The sequence below is a fragment of the Ambystoma mexicanum genome, chromosome 2p (genome assembly GCF_040938575.1).
Source record: "Ambystoma mexicanum isolate Mex_15411 chromosome 2p, UKY_AmexF1_1, whole genome shotgun sequence".
NCBI lineage: Eukaryota > Metazoa > Chordata > Amphibia > Caudata > Ambystomatidae > Ambystoma > Ambystoma mexicanum.
The window spans coordinates 341,239,417-341,258,416 of NC_090923.1; the positions used below are offsets into that span (position 1 = coordinate 341,239,417).

Here is a 19,000-nt window from a genome sequence, read left to right on the forward strand (position 1 = left end):
GAGTGGGGATAGAGAGAGTTGGTAGGGTGGTTGAGTAGGGTTAGGGTTGGTGAGTGGGGTAGGGTGGGTGGGAGAGAAAGAGTGGGGGTTGGGTGGGGGAGAGAGAGTGGGGTTAGGGTGGGTGGGGTAGAGTGATTGGGGGTAGGATGGGCGGGGAAGAGTGAGTGGGGGTAGAGAGATTGGGGTTAGGGTGGGTGGGGGTAGAGAGAGTGGGTTTAGGGTGGGTGGGGTAGAGTGAGTGGGGGTAGGATGGGCGGGGAAGAGTAAGTGGGGGTAGAGAGATTGGGGGTAGGGAGGGTGGGTGGTGGTAGAGAGTGGGGGTATGGTGGTGGGGGTAGAGAGAGTGGGGATAGGGTGGGTGGGGATAGAGAGAGTGGCATAAATTGGGTGGTTGGGGTAGAGTGTGTCGGGATAGAGTGGAGTACAGTGGGATTAGGTTTGGTGAGTGGGGGTAGGGTGGGTGGGGGAGAGACAGTGGAGTTTGGGTGGGGAGAGAGAGAGTGGGGGTTGGATGCGTGGGTGGGGAGAGAGAGTGGTTAGGGTGGTTTAGGTGAGTGAGAGTGGGGTAGGGTGTGTGGGGAGTAGAGAGTGGGGTAGGGTGGGTGAGAATAGAGAGGGTGGGGTAGAGTGATTGGGGGTAGAGAGATTGAGGGTAGAGAGTGGGGCTATGATGGTGGGGTTAGAGAGAGTGGGTATAGGGTGGGAGAGGGTAGAGCGTAGAGTAGATGGGTGTAGATAGTGGGGGTACAGAGAGTAGGGGCAGGGTGGGTGTAGAGAGAGTGGGTGTTGGTGGGTGTGGGGAGTTTGGGTCAGGGTGGGTGAGTGGGGTAGAGAGATTGGGGTAAGGTGGGTGGTTGGGGGTCGAGAGAGTGGGGTAAGGTGAGTGAGTGGGGTTAGGGTTGGTGAGTGGGGGTAGAGGGAGTGGGGGTTGTTTGGGGATAGAGAGAATGGGTGTAGAGAGAGTGAGCGTAGGGTGGGTGGGTTTCGAGAGAGTGGGGGTAGGGTGGGTGTGGGTGGAGAGAGAGTGGGGGTAGGGTGGGTGGGGGTGGATAGAGAGTGGGGATAGGGTGGGTGGGCAGTGGTAGAGTGATTGGAGGTAGGGTGGGAGTAGAGTGAGTGGGGGTAGGGTGGGTAGGGGTAGAGTGAGTGAGGGTAGGGTGGGTGGGTGTCGAGAGAGTGAGTGGTGTGTGGGTGGATGGGAGTAGAGAGAGTGTGGGTAGGGTGGGTAGGCGGTGGGGGTAGAGAGTGGGGGTAGGGAGTGGGAAGTTGGGGATAGAGAGTGGGGGTAGGACAAACTGAGAACATGTAGGTAGAGAATGTGGGGGTATGATGGCTGGGGGTAGAGTGGGTGGGGTAAGTTGGGTGGTTGGGGTAGAGACAGTGGGGATAGAGAGAGTAGGGTTGGGTTGGTGAGTGGGGTAGGTTTGGTGAGTGGGGGTAGGGTAAGTGGGGTAGAGAGAGTGGGTGTAGGGTGGGTGCGGTAGAGTGAGCGGGGGTAGGGAGATTGGGGGTAGAGAGGGTTGCTGGTGGTAGAGATTGGGGGTATGATGGTGGGGGTAGAGAGAGTGGGGATAGGGTGGGTGAGTGTAGGGTGGATGTGTGTAGAGAGAGGGGGTACAGAGACTGGGTGTAGGGTGGGGGTAGAGAAAGTAGGGGTTGGAGGTAGTGGGGGGTAGGGTTAGAGTGGGTGAGTGTTAGGCAGAATCACATGCAGTACCCTTTGGGAACACTACATGCAATTAAGACTACAAGTGTAAGCAAAATTTCACCTTTGGTACAAGCCTGTACTACACAGTCAAGTGGTAGCGATAGCTGAGCAGCCAGCCTTATCTCAAGAGTTGAGTGAGCAGTAGAACAAGTTAGACAAAGGACCAACAAATACAATGGTTCAAACAAACACTTACTCAAGGTTTCTTGGTAAAAGAATATCCATTATTTACACAGTCAGTTTGAACACATTACACTAGCAAGAGCAGCTGAATATCACACACTAATAAACCACAATTACAGAACCGGTAAGTAACTGAACAAGTTTAGCTCCCCTGAAGTGGGAGCAAAATGGCACTTCAAATACTTTAAAAAGGGGTAAAAAGATAAGGTTATAAGAATGAATAGCACACATACTTGCATAGGCAGGGCAAAGGGTTTCAGTAAACTACAACCAGCAATTCAGTTCATAGGCCTGGGCCAAAGTCAAAGGTTCAGAGTCTTTGTATAGGAGAGCACAGTTCTGGTAGTAAACGGTTAAGTCTTTGCCACAGTGTTTAGAAGGATTTGGCTAGGTGAAAAGTTTGACAAATGTTTAGGGAAGGACAAGCCTTCAAAGTCGGGAAAGTTTCACAAACTTTCTCCGTGGCCGAAAAGATTTCCGGACCGCATTTGCACAGTACCTTTAAAGCGAAGAAGAGCTGTAGCTGAGGCAGTTGTTCCTGGCAGTTCGAGCAGATCTCGCTGTTCCTGAGCTTCAGTCGTGGGGACAAGAAGGAGGATGTTGGGAGGTTCCTGCACTGCCCAGGGATGAGGCCACAAGTTTGGCAAATGTCGTTTTAAGGTGTAAGTGCCTTAAAGAACATGAGCTGGTATCCCTCGGATTGGCTATCCGGTTTTCAACAGCGCTTCCGATGAAAATTCTACCATCAGAAGGGCTTCTCTGTCGATGGATTTTCAGGCAATTCGGACCTGCAGCAGGGCTTCACCGGTCGTCCAGGAGTTGCAGCAGTCCTCTTCCTTCAGCTTGTCTTCCGTTCTTTCGTTCCAGTGGTCGATTCTGCTTTCCAAGTTCCAGAGACCTGCATTTAAACAGTTTTCCCCCATTCATTTCAGCCTGGCTGCCAGTCACACAGCAGGGTGGCTGTCCTTGCCGGACAGCCAGCTGGCCAATCACGCCAGAGTGCATTCAGGTCTCCTAGGATACTAAGCCCAGGGAGTTTCGGGCACCTCCCTCACATCCTCTCCATCCCAGACACTCAGGCGCCAGAGGTTGGCTTCAGCACTGAAGCCCGACAAAGGCCAACGGACAAAGGGGCCAACCCTGGTTTGGCACGCAGAGACAAACACAAGAAGGACCTTTCCTAAAAGAAGTGGCGAAAAAAGATGACCGGAGTCTGTTTTTACAGATATGTCTTGGGCGCCATATTGAAAAACATGGCAGACCTGATTTTTTGCTACCGTTGCTAGCGGTCGGGAAGAATCATGATAGTTTGATCTTAACCACTGCCACCAGCCATTTAAAGTAGGAAAGGGTAACATTTTACTGTTACATGAGTGTTTTGACTCAGGGCAAGCTAGGCAACCCCTCCAGCACTCTATAGGAAGATAGTGTGTGCTGGGCCAGTAAATTTAAAGAGACTAGTAAAGTCAATTTAACTTTACAGGCTCTGGGAGACGGTAGTCAGCCCCACAGAAGGTATTTAATCCTTGGGAAGTCTGAAAGACATCCCTGTGCCACTGCACGGAAGGTGCTGTGTGACACACAGAAAAAAATGATGAAATTGTACTGTCGGCCATCGAGAAAATTAAGTCCTGCTCCCCCTCGGATGCCATCCCACTACGGGTCATGAAAGAGGTCGCTCCCACCCTATTATATGAGATTACGAAATCCATTAACGACTCCCTCCAGAATGGTTCTATCCCACGTGAATGGAAGTCAGCCAGGGTAATCCCCCTCCTAAAGAAACCTACTCTAGATCCTGCTATTCCATCTAAATTTCATCCTATTTCTCTCCTTCCTTTCCTGGCTAAACGCCTAGAGTCACTGGTGTCCCCCTTGCTATCTACTTTTCTTGAATCTACTAATCTTCTTGACCCTGTTCAATCTGGGTTTCGTCCTGGTTGAGGCACAGAGAGTGTTCTGGTCGCCGTTTTGGACGACATGACCAGGCTGGTGGATACTGGTGGAATGGGAGCCCTGATTCTGCTGGATCTCTCAGCGGCTTTTGACATGGTCGACCACTCCATCCTGTTATCTCTTCTTGCCCAATTTGGTATCTCTGGGCAGGTGCTAGCCTGGTTTCAGTTGTTCCTTGCGGATCGGACACAGACCCTCTCTATGCCTCTCTTTCTGTCCCCCCCGTCACCTCAGTTGTGGGATGCCCCAAAGCTCCTCCTTGTCGCCGATTCTGTTCAATATTTACATCTGGGCATTGTGTGTCTCATCCGCTCCTTCGGCATAAGATGTTACTCATACGCCGACGACACTCAGCTACTGATTCGTTTAGATCTTGTTCAGCCTGAAGTGTCGTTGTGCCTGCGGGGGTGTCTGGCAGCCATTGGAGATTGGATGAACCACAATTGGCTCAGGGTGAACGGTGATAAGACTGAGGTGATGGTGGTAGGTTACCCTGCAGATCCCACTCTTTGGGTGTCCTCCTTCTGGCCTCCTTCTTTGGGACCCCTGCCGCCTCTGGTAAAAAAGGTTAAAAATGTGGGTGTTGTGTTATCGGTCTCACTGTTTACGGACCAACAAGTGTCTGTTGTTTGTCAGGCTGGTCATCTCCAACTGAAAATGCTGTGGAAGGTATTGCCTCTGATCCTGGCTCCACTGCGCCCCCCATTGGTAGCAGCTTTAGTACCATCACGGATAGACTATTGTAATTCCCTATATTTAGCCCAACCCAAGAGCTTGATCAAACTACTGCAATGGCTCCAAGATCTGGCTGCCCGGGTAGCCACTGACACTCCTTATGGTGTACATATCTCCCCAGTGTTGCGGTCACTTCATTGGCTCCCGGTGGCTCAGCGGGTGGAGTTTAAGCACTTGTGTATTTTTCACCAGGTCCTTCACGGTCAAGGAGCTGAATATCTCTCAGCCAAATTTTCCCGCTACCATCCAGCCCGTAATCTTCGCTCTGCCACTATGGAACAGCTCATAGTGCCTAAATACAATCGTGATCGGGTGGGTGGACGGGCGTTCTCCATTGCTGCAGCTTTTTTGTGGAATGGCCTTCCACTTGTCATCAAAAAACTCCTAATTACTTGGAGTTCAGAAAGAATGTTAAAACTCACTTGTTCTGATTTTGCTATGCCTCTGTTTCTCGCTCTCACTAGTGCCATGATGCCTTTTGGCGAACGTGCGCTTTACAAGAAATGGTAACATAACATAACATAACATGCCTCTGGAGTTGTTTTAAAACTCCATAACCAAAGAACACAAAAGTAAAACACTCACAAAATACATGGATGAGTGGGAAAAAAAGACTTGCACTCTTCCCAGGTAAAAAATAAAATCCTGGAAATCCAGCAAAGTTGCTGGGGGTCTCAAAAGGTAAGGTAGGATAGCTCAGCGGCAACGTGAGCACCTTGGAAGCAAGACGACACGAAGCAACACAGGTTTGATCCCGGGTCTGCGCTTAGAAACCTCTGGGTGTTTAAGCACGTTATAAATATGCAACTAAGACAAAAACAATTACGCAACTAAATAAACAATTCCAGTAACAGTGCCTCTATGCCCGCGGGCTGTGTGAGCGCTTTAAAAATGTAAAAAAATAAATAAGGGAAATTAGCATATTTTGAGAATTCTCCCTAACATTCCCTCCTCCCCCAACCCCCCAGGCTAAGGGACAGGAGGATTTAATCCACTCCTGTGTGGATCTCCTTACTCCGGTCAGTCAAATATCCTGGACAGACCATCAACATATCGGTGGTGACACCCTGACCTGTGTTCAATGGTTAAATCAAACCATTGCAAGCTGATTGACCATCTCAGTAGTTTTGGGTGTTCCCCTTTCATTTGCATCAACCATCTCAAGGGTTGGTGGTCAGGCTGAATCACAAAAGTAGATCCATACAAGTATGGTCTAAACCTCTTCAGTGACCACACAATAGAACAACATTATCTCTCAATGGTTGCCCACCTTGTCTCAGGTTTCTTCACCTTCCTGCTGATGAAACAAATGGGGTGCGCCAAAGGAGAGGCAACTCTTCTTAACCACTAAGAAGTTAGGTACGTTCCCCTGTTTGGGATGCACACATTGCAACAACGTTATCAAAGGAGATGTGGTAACTCACCCAAGAAGTGGCCAGAAAATTAAGCTTAGAGATTACTCTACCTGTCTGTCATCAGGAGTGATATATTTGCTGAAATGTCCATGTGGGAAAGACTACATTGGCCAGACGAAAAGACCCATAAAATCAAGACTAACAGAACATAAATCAAACATACGATGTAATAATCAATACTCGCCAGTAGCACGCCACTTTAACGCTGAAAAACACTCAGTTGCACAAATCAAATTCCAGATACTTGAAGTTGTAAAATGACCAACAAGGGGTGGAGATTACCAATCCCTCCTACTTCAAAGAGAGGCGTATTGGATCGACAGAATGGACTCTTTACAACCATGGGGCCTCAATACTTTAAATTGCTTCCTATAAATAGGAAACACTAGGCTACCAGTGCTAGACCTATGGTTTTTGGAGATGATTAAACTATATCCGATTGTGAATTCCGTGTCAAGAATCAGCTTTGTACTGTAATTTTTGTTCCATCAGATATCATTTTATGATATGTCTCACTTATGGTCAAATTGTGTAAGAACACTTGAACATTTTGTGTTAAATTGGATGTACTGTACATTAGTCCATCTATAACATTCTCTGCATTTTGTAAAAGATATCCATTTGAGTTTTCTGGAAGAAATGTATACTAGCCCCATATGGATTGGGTAGTTCCTCGCCCCGACGATTTGACAGCATGGACATATTTTGGGCTTACCCCATTTTTAGATAGGGTCACATGCTCCATCTTTTGGAGTACCTCATATATCAATTTATCTTAAATATGGTACCTAACACTCTATACCTTCTTTACTTGTTCTTCCTTATTATATTTGCTTTTGCTTTTAATGGATTTAATATTTTTTCGGACCCTCTGAGAATAGCTACCTCTCCAGTTATCTGTCTAACTCAGATCGCCACTCACACTCCAATATGGCCGCCTTCTAATGTTATTACATCAGCCTAAGATGGCTGCACTCCGACGTTATTCATTGAGTCTGTCATTTACCGTTACACCTATTTGTAGATACCCGTGAATATGCACCGTTTCCATAGCTGCATAGGAAAGACACCTTACCTCACAGAAGTTGCTGTTTAGAACAGTCCCCCTGGATGCAGGTAAGAACGAGTGGTATTTTATTATCCCCACCCCAGGATAACATATGGATTATAGATTCAACCCGTCAGCCGGGTTAACCTATTGTTTCTTCCTTGCAGGGATCCAGATATATATACAGACAGATCGTGAGTTTGCTCACCTGGTCATTTAACACCCGAAAGTGCATATAATCTGATCGGCGTATATTTACAGCCGCCGGATAACCTGCCTGAGCACCCTGACTCTCAGCGCTCGTCTAACCTACTAAGTTCTTCTTTAGGACATAATTACAAGGTAATCTATATATCGTCTGCTAGAAGTTATTTTTTTAACCTAATTGTATATATAAGGAACGTAAGGGACGCCTTTGTTATCCTTATGCACCTGCAGACCAATTTACGCATATCCAATCTTCCACTGGAAGCACAGCTGCCTTACGTTTGCCTGCACCGATGACTGTTCGTCTCTAATTACTCCCGTTAATAAGGATCTATCCTCAGCCATCATTTACTTTCCAGGTATAATCGGTGGACACGTTTTAGTTCCTTTTTATTGCTCTTTAGTTGACTATTTTTACACCATCTATTGTTTGTTTGTTTTCTGTTACCACAGTAATCTATTGCTCTCCAAGTTGAAGCATTTTTACCACGGAAGCCCATCTTTTCCCAGGAATCGGTATCTCCATTTTTTGGTACTTTGAATTTCGGCATACACTGTTTCGTTTGGTAAACAGAATCTGTTATTTTTTGCCTATTTTCGTCCCTACTGTGGGCTATACGAGTCTCTAGAATAAACACGTATACCTTTAATCTTCTCCAGTCACGGGGTGTCCATGTCATTTGACTGTCAAATCGCGGTCCAGAGTGAATCCCTTGCATAGATATAAATAATGTAACGGTATAAAAATAAACCGGAACCATTTCCTTGTGAATAATGATTGAATATGCCCATTCGGCATAGGGCACATTAAATGGATTTTCTTTTTCTCCTTGTCTTTAAATTATGAGATACACTAAAAAATGACATAGATTGTTTAACTAATGACACAGAAATATATAGCTTATGGACAACATCTTAATGCTAAGACATCATTTGCAATTATATACAAATGTTTCTTCTTTTCCTTTTGCTTTAAGAATTCGATTTTGGCCTTTTGAAGAAGGGGACAATTTCCTCGAAATGCGTCGCCACTTGAATTGGATTCTACCACTGTTTCAAAATTGATTGTGACCTGTTGATGCAACAAAATAATGTTTGCCTCTTTACCTGATATTGTTTTCTTGTGTTTTTTGTGAATGAACATTGACTATATACTTTATAAATCTTTATTCTGTTGTACAGAATTGAATTATCTGGTCTACATTATTTTCTGATATTATTCTTTAAATTGAGTAGTGGACTTAGTCCACACATTTGAAAGTGTGCAGGGGACGGGAGGGTTCATAGATTGAATCATCTGCTTCTTTGTGCTCCCTACCTTTCTCATCCAGTTGACTAAGAACTGCACCTATACCTGTATTCGATGCATCTGTCTGCACAATTAAGGTTTGGTGATAGTCAGGAGCTCTTAGGACTGGAGCTTGACAAAGGGCTTTCTTTAGGCCTTCAAATGCTTGAGTGCACTCCTCATTCCACCTGACTTTTTTATGGAATTTGGGAGAGGAGACCACATTCAAGGGATAAGCTATGGTCCCATAGTTCTCTATGAAGTTCCTATAGTACCCAGTGAGGCCTAGGAAGGCTCACATCTGGGTTTGAGTAGTAGGAGTGGCCCAGTTTTGTACATGTTGTACCTTACTAGGCAATGGCCTGATTTCACCTCCTCCGACCTCATGTCAAAGTAGACCACTTTGCTCTAACCAATTTGACATTTACTAGCCTTTATGGCCAGATGGGCCTGCTCAAGAGCCTGCAAAACATATCCTAAGTGGTCAACATGTTCTTTCCAAGTAGGGCTGAACACTGCAATGTCATCCAAGTATGCCATGTAGAAGTCCTCCATCCCATTCAGAACTTGATTAACCATCCTTTGGAATGTAGCAGGTACATTCTTTAGTCCAAACGGCATTACCTTAAACTGGTAGAGGCCTGCTGGGGTTGAGAACGCAGATTTCTCCTTGGCATGGTTTGTCAGTGCTATTTGCCAATAGCCTGAAGTGAGATCAAATGTACTGAGGTACTTGGCTGAACCAAGTTTGTCCACCAGTTCATCTGCCCTTGGTAAAGGGTGGGCAACAGTCTTGGTGACTGCATTAAGAGCTCTATCGACCACACAGAATCTCAACTCCTTGGATCCTGCCTTTGGTACTAGAACAACCAGACAAGACCATGGACTGGTAGAGGGCTCTATTACCCCGAGATCAAGAATCTTGTTGACCTCTTCATTTATGTGGGATCTTACATGATCTGACATCCTGTAACCTCTGCTTTTAACAGGTAAATAGTCACTAGTGAGAATATCATGCTGGCCCCAAAGGGGCAAGCCTGGTGATAGTGAAAACAGGGAGGCAAACTGATTTAACAGAAACTTGCACTCCTCCTGTGTTTCAGGTGTCAAATGAGAAGAGAGATGAACTATTTTCTCAACTAAAGGCAGGCCTCTGAGTAGGTCAGGTAGAGGTTCACTCTCCTCCTACTCTTGGGCTGAAGCTAGAAGCAAAGCTCCCACTTCTGGTCTTGAGACATAAGCTTTAAACGGTTTGTGTGAAAGACTCTGGGAGCCTCCTTAGGATTGCCTAAGTCCACCAGATATTTGACTTCTCCAAGTTTTCCCACAATCTTCAAGGGTCCTATCCATTTGTCCTGTAAGGCCCTCTGCCTTGTAGGTACCATAACTAGAACTAGCTGGCCCATGCCAGACAGCCGGCCGGCCAATCACGCCAGAGTGCATTCAAGTCTCCTATGAGACTAACTAAGCACAGGGTGTTTGATCTAAACCACTGCCACCAGCCATTTACAGTAGGAAAAAGTAACATTTTACTGTTAAAGGAGTGTTCTGACTCAGGGGAAGCTAGACAACCCCTCCAGCACTCTATGGGAAGATAGTGAGTGCTGGGTCAGGATATTTAAAAAGACTAGTAAAGCCAATTTAACTTTACATGCTCTGGGAGACGTAAATCAGTCCCAGAGAAGGTATTTAAACCTTGGGGTGTCTGAAAGACACCCCTGTGCCACTGCACTCAAGGTGCTGTGTGACACACAGAAAAAGATGATGCCACTGGAGTTGTTTTAAAACTCCAAAACCAAAGGACACAAAAGTAAAACACATTGAAAATGAAAAGTTCAAAGCCCCAAAATAGAACAAAAGAGCTGGAGGGGTCTAAGGTAGAGGGGATTTAGCACTTGTGTGAGAATTCTCCCGAACAATAACAATGACGCAAGTACAGAGACGAGGAAGAAGGATGGGGAGGTAATGTAATTTAACGCATGTAATCATACATGTGCCATTCCATTTGGCAGATATAGTTTCGGCCTGGTTTTGACTTCTCATTTTAGTCCTGGATTTCCCCCGTCATAAATCCAGGACTACAAGTCCCAGAATGCACAGAAAAATAGCCATGACTAGCAACTCCTGAACGAAAGGTGGTATGTTAGTACCCATGCAAAGTTGTAATGTACACTTAGCCCGTTCATGTTCTCCTGTCTGGCAATATTATATTAAAGATGATATAATCCTGCGCATGCACTTCTGTACTGCATGCTTGATTTGGCATGTCCGATGAAACATGCGTACCTACCGAGCTAGCGCTGATTACAAAGGTCCACTTTACATGTGGTGTATTTTAGCATCACAAGTCAGTTAGTTGCAGTTTATAAATCAAATACAAAATTTCTTTGCAACAATAAAGATCACTTTATGGAATAATGCAATCAAAGTATTGCCCGAAATTCCCACTGTATCCAGGGGCATTACTGTGTAGATTAAACATCCTTTAAGCAAGTGTCATGCATATATACCTATCAAAACTTTATGATGACTACTTGTCAAAGCTTTGATATGATATGATGATATGATATGGCATTTGTAACGCGCCTATACACAAGTGTTTCAAGGCGCGACGAGGCAGGGAGGGGGGAACAAGGGGAAGACAGACAACGATTCTACTAGGCCAGGTGTCATTCAGACCGCGCAAGTGCAGGGGTAGGGGGAAGGGAAAAAGTGCAAGGGGAAGGGGGAGGGGGGGAAGGGAGTGCAGTACAAATAAGTAGAATAGAAATAAAATAATAAATAAATAGGGCCAGCTGGTGGCAAGTGCAAGGTAAGTGCAGACAAGTGCTGGGGGGGCTGTAGTGATACAGAGACAGTCCCGCAGTGCAGGGGTTGCCAGGGAGGCAGTGCAAGTGAAGAGTGACTGGGCCCAGGACCGAGGTCGGTGCGAGTGGCCCAGTTGCAGAATCAGTGCAGTTTTGGTGAAGAATTTAGCAGGGGAGAGGGAGAGAGAAAGCAGAAGTGAAGAGGAAGGTTTTGAGGAGCTTCCGGAACCGGAGATGGTTCTCCTCAAGTTTCAGGGAGGCAGGAAGGCTGTTCCAGAGGGAGGCCCCTGCCGCAGAGAGAGATCTACCCCAGCTTGTTGCTTCGAGAAGCGGCTGACCCTGAGGGAGTTGGAGACGGATGAGCGTAGGGCTCGGGAAGGAAGATATTTAGGAATCGAGAGCTGAAGGTATTTAGGCCCCAGGCCCCAGAAGGTCTTGTGGACAATGCAGAGGGTTTTGAACTGGGAGCAGGTGTAGAGATTTCAGTCCTGGAGAGATACGGTCCCTGGGCTTGAGGCCAAGGACAAGTCTCACAGTTCTGTTCTGGATGAGTTGCAGAGGGCGGAGAGTGGAGACAGGCAGATTAAGATAGAGGCTGTTACAGTAGTCCAGCTTCGAGAGAACCAGGGCTCGGGAGACAGTGAGCTTCTGGGGGAAGGAGAGGAAGGGAAGAATACCTCTGAGGAGGTGCAGCTGGTAATTTGACTTCTTAGAGATGTCAGATATATGAGGAGAGGAGAGTGTAGAGTCGAAGATGACCCCGAGGTTTTTTGCCTTGCAGGTAGGAGCAGGAAGAGGGCCGGCCAGAGAGCTGCAGGGAAGGAGGGAGTGGGTGTGCCGATGAGTAGGATCTCAGTCTTACTAGCATTAAGGCAGAGGTCATTGGCAGCACACCATTCCTGGATAGCAGACAGACAGTCAGAGATGAGGGAGGGAGAGGAGGAGGCCGAGGGTAGCCTGAAAATGAGCTGGGTATCGTCCGCATAGCACTGAAAGTTGGGGCAGAGGTCGGCGATGCAGTGGGCAAGGAGTGCCAGATACTGGTTGAACAGCCAGGGAGAGCGATTAGATCCCTGGGGAACGCCACAGGTGGAGAAAAGGATGTCAGAGAGGAAGGACCCAAGTTGGACCTGGGAGGGTCGATTGGAAAGGAAAGAGGTCAGCCACGCCAGAGCCTGACCAGTGATACCCAGGTTATTACGGAGACGGTTGAGCAGGATGGCATGGTTGACAGTGTCAAAGGCAGAAGAGAGATCGAGCAGAATGACAACACAAGGAGTGTTGGAGTCGAGGTTCAAGAGCAGGTCCTCACGGATGTTCAGGAGAGCAGTTTCCGTGCTTCTGGCCGCTCTGAAGCCAGATTGATGGTCATGGAGACTATCAACAGCTTCAGCATGGAGGTTAAGCTGGGAGATGGCCAGTTTCTGCAGGAGCTTGCCCAGGAAGGGAGTGATGGAGATTGGGCGATAGTTAGCCGGACAGGAGGGGTCGGCAGAGGGTTTCTTAAGGAGAGGGTGCACAACGGAGTGTTTGAGGTGGGATGGGAAGACTCCAGAGGCGAAGGAGTGGTTGCAAAAGTCAGCCAGGGCAGGAGCCAGGGAGTCGATGTGGTCCTTGATTTGTGCGCCAAAAAACGGGGATGTGTGCGCCATTCTGCCCGCAAATCCCAGTTTAACAAATGGGGATTTGCGGGCAGAATGGCGCACAAATCCCTGTTTTTCGGCGCACAAATTCCATGAATCGTCCCTATGGTGTTTCGGGGTGCGGAGGCAGGATTTTCTCAAGAACAAACAATGAATTGAATGAGTTTCGTGCCGCCTGCCAATAGAAACTTTCAGGGTCCAGAGGCGGGACTTTCTCAGGAACAACCAATAAATTCAATGAGTTTCGTGCCGCCTGCCAATAGAAACTCACCACTAGTATCCCAGTGATAGTTACTAAAGTAGGGCTTCCTCCTTGTGGGCAGTAAGTGAATCAGCAACAGCGGGCCAAGCTTTCTTTGATAAAGAGCTTGCCAATTTTTCTTTTTGACCGGGTAAGAAACTGCTTTGTAACAAAGGGCCGCATTACAGATATGGTGGTGATGGTCACGCTGGGGATGCAGGCAGCAGTGCCAGGCTGCAAATGGCTGCAGCTTCAGCTCGAAAAGAGATCACTATGTAGCGGACATAGCGGACATTCACCTGTCTGACATAGTCCGACATAAATCCAGCTTACACAAAGCATAATAATGTGAAACAGCCAAGGTCCATAGGATAAAGGTAATTTATAGTCCTGAGGCCACATTTGAGTCAACATACATTTTGCATTACGTGCAACTTGCCATGTGACTAATTGTAAATGTATAATTGTCTTCCCTATGGAATGTGAAGAGTGACAAATAGAGTTTAATTGACCAACGATAAAAGATTCAAACTGTTTTATCAATGCAAGTATTTGCATTGGAGTTTTGACAAATATATCGGTGACTAGATCTCTAGCATGAATAAACATTGCATTTTGGATCATTCTGTGTGAGTGTTTATGAATAACAGGCTTTGCTGAAAGTATATTCATTGCTCCATGCATACGTCATTGCTTGGTTGAGTGCATTTCAAGGGTGCTCCTTACAACACAGCTGAGAATCCGGTATCATATCTTTTGGTTCATATGTATATAAAACAAACTTTGGTATTCTGTGCTAGCTGGTATGATTAAGTTAAGGTAAATTGGTATAGTGTTCCCTAGACAAACAATACATTCCATTCCTACTTGCCACATAATATTACTTCTGGTTCAGGCCCTTGTATCTATAGGTAGCATACCATAGACTGCAATCTTTCCCTCACATAGTGCAACGCAAACAAAGCCACTAGAGGCCAGGCTAGGGGTGACTCTTGCAGCCTTCTGTGATCCTAAGTGGCCTGGACAGGCAGTGTCCTTCAAGTTGTAGAAGGAAAGGCAAGATTGCAGTGCTTTGTGGTGAGGATGCGGAGCGGATGTACCCTGAGCTCTGCGTGCTTGTGAGCCCTCCATATGTGAAGTACTGGAGGCAGTGAATACTTTGAATACTTCATGCCCAGAGGGGTGGCCTTGTGCTCATAGTGCTATGTTTTGCCATTCATGGTACTTGTAGCCATTGTTAAGGATCAGCGCGTGCACACTAATTGTGAAGGTTTCCCATGCTCTCCACCTGGAAGAGATTGAAAGTATAGCCTGTGCTCTACTAGTGGTAGTTTGTGAAGGCTAGCGTGTGTCGCTGGCTATTTGTCGCAGCTGCAAGAATCGACAGAGGATGACACTACCTGACCAAACAAGTGCTTCTACAACAAACCTCCATCTGAGTTTCTAGGTCCATATAAACTCACCACTCCGGTGGACATGGGCCGCAGGCATGTCTACCCACACTCGACAGAATATAGCAATGACTATGACAAATTCGGTCTCCCTGGTCACATAATTGTTTCGCCTACTTACTTACACCAGAGTACGCCTCAGCACTTTTGCCATCAGAATGCAGCCAAGACCTATGACAAATTCGGGCCAGCTGGACACATAACGAGTCTCTTGTACTCACGCTTTCTCCTGACCTCTCTCCGCACCCCTTCATATGCCTGACCTTGTGGATTGCTTTTTTTAACGGAGCCCGGCCAGACCTCCAAAGCCTTATCGTGGGCCAAATGCGCACATGCATTCTAATCCAACTCTGTGATTTCCCACATTTTGCACTTCGGTCCCTGAGGGCGATCACACCACTACTGCATTGAGACTATAATAATTGTAAAAGGTGCTATATAAATGTCAACTACAATACAATACAATGCCAGTTCTAGTTAGAGGTGTAACTTTCTGAAGTTTGAAGTCTAGGCAGGGGGCCTTATTTTGTATTAAAGCCGTGTGAAAGCGGCTTGTTTGTTTTGTGTGTCTGGTGAGTAAGATGGAGAGAATTTGAGGATTAGTCAAAAGGTGAGAAGTGTTCTTTGGTTTAAGTAGGGTTTTCAAATTAATGGTCTTGCAGTCACGTGTTGAAACTGATTGATATTTTCTAGATGGGTGCATGGAATTGAACCAGCGATCAGCTAGTCATATGACATTTCTGACGAATCACAGACCCGAAGGAGGGAAAACCTTCTCCCAATATTATCCAATGGCTGCCTGGTAAATGACCAGATAAATGCACAATATTTAAAATACAGCTAGTGTTCTAACAAAACAACACAAGAGGGATGCACAGGCACCACAAAAGCAGTGTAGACGTATCAATTCAAAGGAGTTCATATAACAGTCCAATGAACAATGCTGCTTTAGAACTATGGTGTGGAATTACATGACTTGAGTTAATGAGGGATTAAATAGCATAGTGGGTTTAAATACTTACACAAAATTGCATTGATTTCCGGCCAAAGCGTCTGTTCTAGGAGAACGCCTTTCAACTTGGAGCAGAGTTCTACATGATCGACGTAATCAAGCAACGCACGCACCACATTTCCGGAAAGATGACGCAGCCAGGTTAATGTTATCACTTCACAGAACTGAGACAAGAACCAGGGAGAAGGTCAACAGGGTGCTACAAAAAAAAAATCATGTATTCTGCATGCACAGTACACCACTCTTCAATTAAATAAACCTCATATTACTTAAATGTTTGCCAACTTCTTTTGAGTGGATCGCCCCATTCCTCCTTCAATAGATGAGCTAGCAATGAACACCACAAGTTGCTGATCCATCACAATAATACGGAAATTCTCATAAGCAATGAGGCAGAACTTTGAAGAGAAAACAAAAGTGATCAAGTCGGTCCTGAATTATCTGCCCACTAATTGGTGATTGGACATAGTGGATAGATTATTTATTTGTTTTGCTAAGTTTTATGTTGCTCCAATCTGCTGTGAGGATCCATTAGGTCCCACAATAAATCACAGTTACAAGTGCATATTGAACCATTCAATACAATTGGGCTCATTGCATATGTTTGCATATAGCCACTTCCTGTTGATCCTTGACGGGTGGCAAACATGTTATAACAATAATAATAATCTAGCATGTATATAGTGCTACGAACCCTCAGATATCTGGTTGTGGGGTTTTTGTATCCTGTGCTTCAAGACTGATTCGGGAATGTAGTTTTATCAGCAGATGCATATGCAGGAGTAAATGTAAGGGGGAGCTAAAAAGGTATCTCTGTAGGCCTGCCCTGGTGATCATACAGCCGACACACTCGCTGCTAACTCCATCTACCAAGTCATCCAAACATGGATGGCGCAACATGAACTCTGTCTGAATGACGAAAAGACAGAGCTTCTCATCTTAGGCGCCCATCAAAGACTCAACAAACTTGACCCCGTGTTTAAATCCTTCGTCATTGATGGCAACATCATTAAAGTTACTATGGACACTAAAACCCTAGGCATTTATATCGATTCCACCCTCTCCCTCTCTAGGCAAACCAACTCAGTATCTTCCACTGCGTATACCTGCAAGCTCATTACAGCCTGCCGCCCTTTCTTATCACCAGCTAACTGTACCACTTCAGCCAGGACTTTGGTAATGTCTAAAATCGACTATTGCAACGCCCTCTATCTTGGTACTAACCAAGACAACCTTAACAAGCTACAGATTATTCAAGACAATGCTATTAGAGCTGCAGGAATCATCACATCTCTGACACCAGACAGAGTCTCCGCTGGCTATCAGTAACACAAAGAGTATCTCTTAAAACTCTGGCACTAACTCATTAATGCCTCGTCAATCAGGCACCTAGCTACCTGGCCAATAGATTTACCATCCACACATGTAACAGACCCCTCAGAAGCGCCCAGTCTAACTGCCTCTCTATACCCCACTTCAACCTTCAGAGAACGGGGCGGATAAGTTTCCCAGTCTTGGCGGCGAAACTTTGGAACTCTCTACCTAACCCTCTCAGAGCGGAACCCTCCTTCCCAGCGTTCAAAAGGCAGACTAAAGCCTGGTTATCTGCCCAAGACCACCCCCTTGAGTCACACTGTTCGGTAACCACCCTTATGCTCAGGCCTAATTAATGATTACTTTCTGATGTACATATGTAACTTTGATGTCCATATAACTGTGAAATTGAATCTAACTTGTAATAACCCCATCTCCTGTATATTATCTGTAAATCTGTACTACGTTTTCTGTGTTAAGTGATGCACCCGGATGCCCTTGGGCCAGGTGCGCTATATGAATGAATAAAATACAAATACAAAGGGCCTATTCTGATTTTGCTCCAACTCCCGGTCCTCTCTAGGACTGTGTGGTGAGCTGTTCTACCTCTTACATTCAGGCTTGCTTTCACCACCTGGTGTTATTTCTTCCATCTCTAAATCACCTTCCTCTTCAATTGTGATCGCTGCTTCTGTACCGCCTACCCTTCTTGTTGTCACCACCTACTCCTTCCCTGTACCACTGTCACATCGTGACGCTATCACCTCCACTGTCTTTGTATGACCTTCACCTCCTGATTTTACTATCTCATCCATATCTGTACCACCTTCACCACCTGTTACCACTTCCTTCTTTTATCACTTTAACCTCCTGATGTTACCACCCCTCTGCTGTAACTACCGCCTGATGTGTCCACCTCATCTGCGGTACATTCAACCCCTGATGTTACTACCTCTGCCACTGTACTTGCAACATCTTTTATTACCACATCTTCCGCTATACTTTAACCCTTTCATGTAAGCACCTCTTCCTGCTGTTTTGATGTTATCACCTCCTCCTTGATCCTTCTAACTTTCACCACCTCCTACTGCTCTCCTGTACCGTATCTCCAGCCTCAGCCTGTTCCGACTTTCTCCAACCACTGGTAAACCCCTCGAGCCTCCCGGTCCTACCCACGCTGGCTGACTGGTGTATGTGGGTGTCATAGTGCTCCTCATGGGTTGGGTACATGGTTAGGGCCACAACTGTGTCTGATATTTAGGGCAATGTTGGGATTTGCTGCTGCCTGTGACACCTGGCTGTTTTTGATGTTAATGGGTTGGATCAAGCCTGTAATTGGCTTGCAACCACCCTAGATTGAAGTATCCAATTCTCGGCTCTCTGGTGTTAACTGTGCAGTGCTAGGTCTCCTGTTCCCTAGGAATGTGATTTACACACTGGAAACAATCTGGGTAAGATTTGAAAGTCCTGTTGAATGTATTGCTTCCCTGGTTTGTGGTTAAATTGAAACACTGTGTACCCGGCAAAGGAACACTTTGCTGGGAGCCGATGGACTGTCATTTTTGACTTGCATGTGGAGGGATCAGTTTCAGATTTCTAGAACTCTCTCGCGGAGAAGCCAGCGTGCCGAAAACATGCAAACTTTAAACACTGTGGGCCTCATTACGACTCAGGCGGTAAGGGTTTTACGGCGGCGTAAACAGCGCCGACCCTTACCGCCTGAGTACGAGGTCCCTTAGCGCCATGGCGGATTTAACACCTGCTTTTAGCAGGTGTTAAAATCCATGGCGCTAAGGGACCATGGAGTTAATTACGCCACCGTAACGCCTTCCCCACTCCCATTATGCCCTATGGGGCAAAAATGGGAATGGGGAAGGGTAAATGGGGATTGGGGACTTACCGCCCCGCCAACCTCGGAATGGGGCGGTAAATCCGCCAACCACCATGGCGTAAACATAGTTTACGCCATGGTGGTAAAGTCACGGCCCAGGC

The 19,000-nt window shown here is 46.3% G+C and overlaps 1 protein-coding gene across 1 annotated transcript in view; it reads right to left on the bottom strand.

Annotated features, from left to right (window-relative positions):
• Nucleotides 1–19,000, bottom strand: part of ASB14 (ankyrin repeat and SOCS box containing 14) — a 453,165-nt gene that overhangs the window by 5,537 nt on the left and 428,628 nt on the right. The window contains exon 9 of the mRNA XM_069643678.1: nt 15,705–15,858. Coding sequence (XP_069499779.1) covers nt 15,705–15,858 — 154 coding nt within the window. The remainder of the gene's footprint in view (nt 1–15,704; nt 15,859–19,000) is intronic.